The sequence below is a fragment of the Centruroides sculpturatus genome, unplaced genomic scaffold (assembly GCF_000671375.1).
Source record: "Centruroides sculpturatus isolate CEXI.00-Female unplaced genomic scaffold, Cexi_2.0 scaffold613, whole genome shotgun sequence".
NCBI lineage: Eukaryota > Metazoa > Arthropoda > Arachnida > Scorpiones > Buthidae > Centruroides > Centruroides sculpturatus.
This window is the reverse complement of record NW_019384835.1, coordinates 127,481-136,304: the sequence shown is the minus strand read 5'-3', so window position 1 is coordinate 136,304 and position 8,824 is coordinate 127,481. Positions and strand designations below refer to the sequence as shown.

General features: G+C 27.7%; 1 protein-coding gene across 1 annotated transcript in view; it reads right to left on the bottom strand.

The window, feature by feature from the left end:
- The window catches only part of LOC111630197 (transcription initiation factor TFIID subunit 3-like), an 18,697-nt gene extending 13,832 nt beyond the window's left edge, over positions 1–4,865 (bottom strand). Inside the window, exon 1 of the mRNA XM_023374259.1 lies at positions 4,589–4,865. Within this exon, the coding sequence (XP_023230027.1) occupies positions 4,589–4,754 (166 nt within the window). The 5' untranslated portion in view covers positions 4,755–4,865. The remainder of the gene's footprint in view (positions 1–4,588) is intronic.
- Between the last annotated feature and the right edge of the window lie 3,959 nt (positions 4,866–8,824).

Below are 8,824 nucleotides of genomic sequence, written 5' to 3'. Positions count from 1 at the left end.
GGATCCACCAAGCGTTCATTGGCCACAAGATTAAAAGAACATAAATCAGACATCGAACATAATAAGTGTACGACGGCCCTATCTACGTATGCGACAAACCCGGACATCACACCTTTCTTCGATGAAGCGCATGTTATTCGCACCACCCAACACACGGAACAACTAAGAACTTTGGAGGCACTGGAAATATTTAAAGCCGATCGTAAATCCGCATGCATTAATTTCAAAGAAGAAATAAATCTCTCTGCAGCATGGCAATTTTTAATTGACGATAAATCATAATATAGTTTATAAGACAAGTTTTATGACGTAATGCACACAATGATTCCCCATTGGTAGAAAATTACATTTGAAATAACACGTGGATTCCTTCCGTTTTCGGAAATTTTTTCGAAAAATGGCACGTTACGTTTTTTGAAAAACATTCGAATTAAAGAATCCGGTTATAACGAAAGCTATAAAGAAGTAAGCCTGAAGAAGATCCCAGGAGGGGAATCGAAAACGTTCGCCAATTTTAAAGAATTTCGCACCGGTTAATGGTTAATTGTAGGTAGTTGTTGGTTTGGAATATATACAACCCGGTGTGGTAAGAAAGCACATTAACTATATACACTATTTACAAAAAGACAAAGGCACCAGTTTTAGATATAACGTCTTGACTCTATTCGATGCAGTACGAATTTGGTGTTAGCCTCGGCCCTCAGCAGTGTAATTTTGAAGTGAAGGGGGGCGATACGACGTAATGGTTTTATTAAAGGGGGCGACGATTTGTTAGAGATTGAGAAACACTGATCTAACAGTTTTATAAGCTTGTACAATAAGAAAGCAAACTAAATATAATAGATTTTTTTTATATCAATCTCATAATATAAGATTTTGATGATAATGAAAATAAAATAGTATAAATATTATTAAGTAAAAATTAAGAATATTTTAATTAATAATTTTTTTAATGTACATCTTATCTGAATATTTATAACAGATTTTATATTATATCTATATATGTCCACATAAAAAGATCAAAAACATGTTATGCAAACAATGATTTAATGCTCTTTTACATGTAAGCAATCAAGATTTTTTCACCAGCTCTGTTTCAGGAGCTTATATAATTTATTTGAATGTTCCTTACTATGCAAACAGACAATTCCTAGTTCACAAACTGCTATTTTTCAACTGATTAATATTAGACAATAATAAACACTGCAAAAACCTATCAAACCAGTGATAAAATTATAAACAAAGTGTGAACATTTCTGCCTGTGTTAAATGGGCATCATCAGGCAATAAACTGCTGAGAAATCAACTTTGTTTATAATTTTCTTGCTGGTTTGTTAGATTCTTGGAGTTTTTATTATTGTATAATTCTTAGTTCTTTCACCCACCAACTGAACATATAACACATTTCTCAAAATCTCACTAGGATCCAGTGACAGATTTCATTTGTTAATGCTTTACATCTATCATTAGACTCTAGTGATATTTTGAGAAGTATGTCAAACAATTTTTAATAATTTTACTCAAAATATCTTTTAAATTAAAATTTTTTAAGCAAAAATGCACGAAATAACATTGAAATATAAATAAAATAAAATGATACAAATTAGAAAATAGGATTATTTTAATGATACTTTTTTTTTGCTAAAGCATTTCTTTTATGTTCAGTAATGCTTATTTTTTACATTTCAAACAAAATGTGATAAAATCAAATAAAATTGATATTAGTCATTTTGGAAATTCCAAAAATTTCAGCATTTAATAATTATATATCAATAATACAAATTTTGTCAAATTTCTATAATAAAGCTTTATTGTAGAAATTGACTGTTAAAATTTGCTTGATAGTAAAAATAACAATAAACTTATAGCACTGTTTTGAGAAGCTGTTCTAAGATCTTACTTTTAAATATTTGTCTATTTTTCAGATTCATCCAGATCACCTAACAGGAAAGTTTCAGGAGTTATATCTGGGTTGCCAGACATTGTTTATTTTAAAAGTCAATTCTTTATTTTAGCTAAACTGTTCTTTTTCTTAATTGAAATGAGATAAAATGCAATTTGTTCTTTACTTTCATTTTTCAATGTCTTCCTTATGTTTTGTAGCAAAAATAACAGATTTCTATACAAGTGTATTCATATCCTTCCTCATAGAAAACTATGATTTACCCAGGATACAATTCAAGCTTCTGAATGAGACAGTTGGGACCTTATCAGAGCTATAGAGCATACCCATAGGAACAAAAAAGTCAAAGAAACCATACCTTTACAAGTGACTGTTTGTAAGATACAGTTCCCTAAAATCAGGTCATGTAAGATTGCAAGTTGTTGCTCAACTAAGACTATCGCATTTAACAATGGAGAATAGACAGTATACTGATACATGTTAAAAACTGATCTTTGGAGGTGAATATGTTGCAAAGGATTGTATGTACAGATATGATTCCTTCAACCTTTTTGCTCATATAGAGGGGTCTACAATTCTGGGGTGCAGAATCCCTTATTCAGAGCTTGAATCTTACCTTACCCAGTGCTAGATTTCCCACTAGGCATTTCAGGCACAAGTCTAAGATCCCAGTCTCAGGACCTCAAATTGGAAAAAATAAAGCAATTTTATCAATGCAATTGTATAAATAATTCTATAATTACAATTAGACATTAGACATAGAATAAACAAACATAATAGTACTAAATAAATAATAATAATGTAAACTTATATAAAGGGGCTCAATATGTTGTGCTTAGGAATTCTGGAAGGACTTCATCTACCACTGGATTTATTACATATATTTCATATCCTAAATTAAACTAAAATTTGTAAATATCTATATTCAATATAAAAACTACAATTTTTAAATCAAATACTAAAAAGAAAGAAAGAAAAAAAAAACAGAATATTCAGTAATTAATAAAAAATCATTCAATTTTACTTCTTTTGGAATGGGACAGCATCCCATCCAAAAGAATGAAACTTGTAAAATTAATTATTTTAAGTGTCCTTTAATCCAGTCATAGAAATCTGGCAGCTATACTATAGTTATATCTGACAACAGGTAGACCATTGATTTCTTTGACATTCTTACTCCTAAAAGCATTATCTACAATGTTGATAGTTTCCCAATCATTTCATTCATTGTTGCATTTAGACAATTTTATTTGCATTTTTTTAATTATATAAATTATAAAATATGTTTTAATTAAATATATATTTATATGGAATTTTAAAAATATAATAAATCAATAACATAAACAAAGAAAATTTCACATCAGATCATTAAAAAAATTAAATATTAATTATGATTACAAATTATTAGAGTTAATAAATTAGCCAGACAATCTATTAGTTAAATCATTAGCATTGAAACACTATTGAAAATTACAAATTTTGTTTTTTGAAATTTATAATTCTCAATTTCTTATTCTTTTTCAGAAAAATAAAGGAAACTAAATTACAGAATTGCTCCAGAATGAAATAAATTCGTGACCATTCCCCCTTTATAGTAATTTATAGTTTTCTTTCATAATTCTTTAAACAAATTGTAATTTTTAAAATTTTTAATGCACCATCAATGCTTGTAAAAGGACAAAACAATAAAAATTATACTATTTGAAATGTTTTTATATATTACTTCAAAAAAAATCTTAATCATTCTTTAATTACTCAATTTTAGAAATTAAATTATTAAAAAGTAATAAGACTAAATTTGAGTAATTATAATACTTGATTATGATACTTGAATACTTGATTTCCTTAGTAAAACTGTACTTTAAAATTTAAAAAAATATTAAAGATAAAAATATTATTAAAGTGGTCATTATATCTTATCTGTTCCAAACGTATCTTAGCTAATAAAACATTTTATTTAATTTCAATTTAAAATATTTTTTCATCAAACTTTAAATATTAATTAATATAAAATGTTAGCATTTTTTCAAAATTTAAAAATGTTTAAATTCTTTAAAAAAAAAGTTATATTTAAATCCTTAAAATTTCCTCTATATTTGTAAATTTGATAATTAAAAATAATAATAATGAATGAGACTTTTGACATTGATCTTAGATTGAACTTAAATCAAAAGGTATTAAAACTAATTAATTCCTATTAATAAGAAATTAATATGAATTTATACATGACTGGAATATATAAGATTAAATATAGATCTGTTTTTATTACTACTATATGCCATTGTATTGTCTATTGAAAATTATAATTTAAGCTCAGTTTAATATATAGAATACATATTACATGATGTATATGATATACAGATTTATTAGTTAAATGTGTGATTTTAATTATATATTATGTATATCTTAATTATACTCAAGCTATATTTTTTAATTGCACATAGAATTCATAATAATATCATCAATGATCAGCAAGTATTTGTAAGTTTAATTCAAATTGTTTAAATCCACGTGTGAAAAAAATACATTTAAACAAGTTTTAAATATTAAATCAATATAAACATTTGTACTTGGGAATAGAATCAATGTATTTTGAGTGTTTTATTGAATCGATATGTGAAACAATTGATATCAACATTATCTGTAAATCACGTTAAAATTCTCAAATGCATCCGTTCCACTTACATTGGTTGCAATACTTGTGCGCTGTTTTAGATAATTCAAGTAAGTAACGTTGCAAAATGTCGACCAGGAGGTCGATAGGGGACGATTGTACAGAATGCCATCCAATATTTTGGCATATTTGTGCCACAGCTACTCTAAGAATGCCCTGTGCAAATTGTGAAGACATAGTAATATGTGATACAGTTTATGAACCGAACGAAGCTTGTATAATGATCACATCTGTACTGAATACAATATATTTACTACGAACATTTTAAATAATATTGATAGACTTTAAGTGTTGCCAGATTGTAATAATAATAATAATAATTAAAATGTTGTATTGAGATTTATATTTTTTTCCATTAGCTAAATCATTAAATTTAAACAAAATATTTGTATTATTTAAAATCTTGAAATTAACAATAATAATATTAATGTTATTATTAACATTGTGATTACTTTATCATTCTTTCTTAGCAATCCGGAAAACGATAAATTAATGCCGATAAAATATATGTATATTATAATAAATATTTCAAAACTTATTGTTGAATTAATTTTAAAATACTTTTACTTATATGAAATCATTATTAATGCGCATTCATTATTGAATATTATCAATCTTTAGATATCTTTGTTTTTTAACTCTTTCCGCCCTGTGGGCACTAAGAGGGCCTCACTTTGCAAGCCCATTATGGGTTCGGCCAGGCCCACAATGGGGCTGCCGGGTGGTGAGGGACGGGGCCCGACATATCCGAACGAACCACCCTCTCGAAAAATTCCTGGGGATTATTTGATCCGTCTGGATCAAATAATCCCCAGGAATCCCGGATCCCCCAGAGCGGTAAGCTGCCACTTAACCGCTCGGTGTTATGTGTTATATCGCGATAGGGGTCGGACTTAAAATGTTATTCATTATTAGCATTTACACTTTTTTATGAAACTCATCACTATCCTCAAAATCAAGTTTTTTTGCCATTTTATAATAGTTAAAAATATAAGTTTTTAAACAAAATATCATAACAGATGACATCACCAAATGTAACTGGGAAAGTCAAGCAACTCGTTGCTGGGATTTTTAAAACTCATCTTGAAGTCCAATTCCCTCTCTTTCCTCTATCAGCCCATATCTGAATTCTAAAAACTGAATCATCTACTGACTGAATCCACAACACTAGTCGGTTTCTAACCTTTTCTGGCTCAAGTTTAATCTCTCTCTATTGCATTAATAAATAAATACAATATCAACTGTAAATAGTATATACTATAGCTCCTTTCTCACTGCATCATTCATTAATTCCCTTAATATCAATAGAAAAAAAAAGGTATCGGCTTAACCTTGACCAACTCCAAAGCTAAATTTTTTTGTCACGCTTGAATCTATCCTATCCTAACACTTGGTTCAATATTTCTATACATTTTCATAATTAAATTTATAATTCTCATCAACCCCTTTTCTTCCTGGCTCAGAGTTTTTGGGAATCCTGAAAATGTTCCATTAGTAATATACAGGTCTAATTTTTTTCTCAAACCTGTATTGATCCAGGTTTCTAGCAGTCCACAGTATATTTTAGATACATAGACAGTGTATAATTAGTGGGTTAGAGATTTGTTGAACTGTTACTACATTTTGATCAGTTGGTCTGAAAAATGATTAATCCAGCAAGGTTTTGAAACCAAGGGTGCTGAAAATTTGCTGACATACCTGTATATTATTCGATTTCAATAAGTAAATTGTTTTGTATCTGATTATTAATTAATCTTAATATTTATTAGCCTGATAAGTAATCTGGCAAATTGTTTGATAATTAAGTAAATAATTTGCCTTCTGATAATTTCACATCTTTTAAGAACTCTTAATAGAATATTTTATTAGGAATTCAGTTTTTTCTAGTTTATGGAATAATCTTACAATGATTTTTGACTTTGTTTCATGTTTTATAATTTAGATCTGAATACTCTACAATAATCAGTTATCCATTCTACATTTTTCGTTTTAAATTCAAACATTTGATCATCATATAGTTTTGAAAAAGTCACAATCTACTTTTCTAAAATTTCAACATATATAGATATTTATATGCAAGATATAAAATTTAATGTAATAAATATTTAACTATTAATTTAATTATATTAAATTTAAACCAAGAAAATTTACTACATTTTTTTTACAGAACATTTTTTTTGAGTTAAACTAAAGAAAGAACATAATCTTGAAAGCATCTTACAAAAATAAAACTGAATTCCTAATGTAATATTTACTTAAATTAATTACATAAAATAAAGAAATCTGAGAAATGTGTATTCGAAATAATAATTATGATTAAACTTAACATAATTATCAGCTCCAATTTAATTGATTTTCATACATAAAATGCAATCCATAAATACTGTATATAAAATTTTATATAAGAATTTAGAATATATAATTTCAATTTTGAGAGTAATTCTGTCATTTATAACAGCTCATAAGAAAAGTATATGAAAGTAATTGAATAACTCTCATAATTTATATTGAGTTTCTTGATCTTAATAATTATATAAGTTTAAATACAGGTATACCTTGATTAATGTGGTTAATTAATCCCTTGATGCTACAGCAAATATCAAAATTGCATTAATCGAATACAATAACTATGTTAAGCAAAGACATCTGGTAAAGCTGCATTAATTAAAATTTCTGCTGCCTACATAAAGGGATTGCTGCAATCAATTTCACACATTAATCAAATCCCTTGTCAGGAGCTTTTTACATGAGGCAGTAAAGAAAAAGCTTTACTGCCTCATGTAGAAAGCTCCTGACAAGGGTTATCAGAGATAAATGGAGAACAATTGCTGGGTTTGAACAAAATGTATACCTTGCACACCTAGCCTTTGTTAGGTGTGTGAACTAATACCCTCTATGAACAGTTTGATAAAATTTGTTTTATCGCTGACCAAATTATCTTCCAACTGAAATGAAGTTAGATAAAAAGTTCCAATGTTTTTACAGAAAAAAGGATGCAATTGCAAAGCTCCAGTCCTATTATAATTATTCTGATGAAGTTGTTCTGGAGGCAGTACACCATTTACTACAGCACTGCTGCAAGTTTAATCAAATCCAGTGTTAAGCATAGTATATCATTTGATATAAATACAGTATTCATTCCTCTCTCTATATTTCATTATGAAAAATTTCAATGTTGAATACAAATTATTTGTCAAAAATATGGCAAACAATAAAGAGATTAGTAATTAAAATATATAATTTCATTCTTATTAAATTATTGAATGGAATACATTAGAATAATTAAAAATATTTGAATACAATTTTTTTCTAATTTATTATTTGGAAAATACAATTACATTGGAAATGCTAAAGTCTATATTAAGTGTTGTAAAATTTGAGTATTGTTTTTGCAGAGTTAATATATCTTAGATATATCGGAATAATTCATATGATTCAATTAATTCAAAATATTTATAAATTTACTTTCTCATGGAAGAATAACTCTTTACCATATGTCAACATATAATTATGATTTGTATTAAATGTATATACAGCAGACTTGCTAATCCAGCCATTTCTTACACAGAGGGAGGCCAGATTACTGAGAATGCATAGGCCTAAAGGCAATGAATGAGTGACCTATTGCCTCTCAATTCTGAATCTTCTGGAGGCAGGCAGACAAGTAATATGCACAAAGACATGCAATACTGTGCAAATAAAACTTAGTAAAAAAAAAAATGTGACATGACTAACATTTTCATGGAAATGGAAGTAGACAATCACACTGGAGATGTGCCAGATAATTGCAATGCCAGATTAGCAAGAGTCTACTGTGCAAAATTTAGTTATTATTAAAAAACAATCAATGCTTTAACAAAACACTAAATGAAGCAACATAATGTTTTTCATTACAAAGAACGTGCTCAGCAAAATAATAATTAATAACCAAACACCTTTATTGTTGCCGAGAAAATTTAATTAAAACAAACATTTTCGACCTATTCCATAGGCTATGGAATAGGTCAAAAACGTTTGTTTTAATTAAATTTTCTTGGCAACGATAAAGGTGTTTGGTTATTAATCTATACTAATATAATAAAGAGGTAATGTTTGTATGTATGTATGTAAGTTTGGATGCAGCAGGTAATCTCCAAAACTACTCATCCGATTTCAAAAATTTTTTCACCAATATTTAGAATGGAACTTCAGGATGGACATAGGCTGTATATTATTCCGTTAAACATGGGGGATGGACAGTTCTTTAC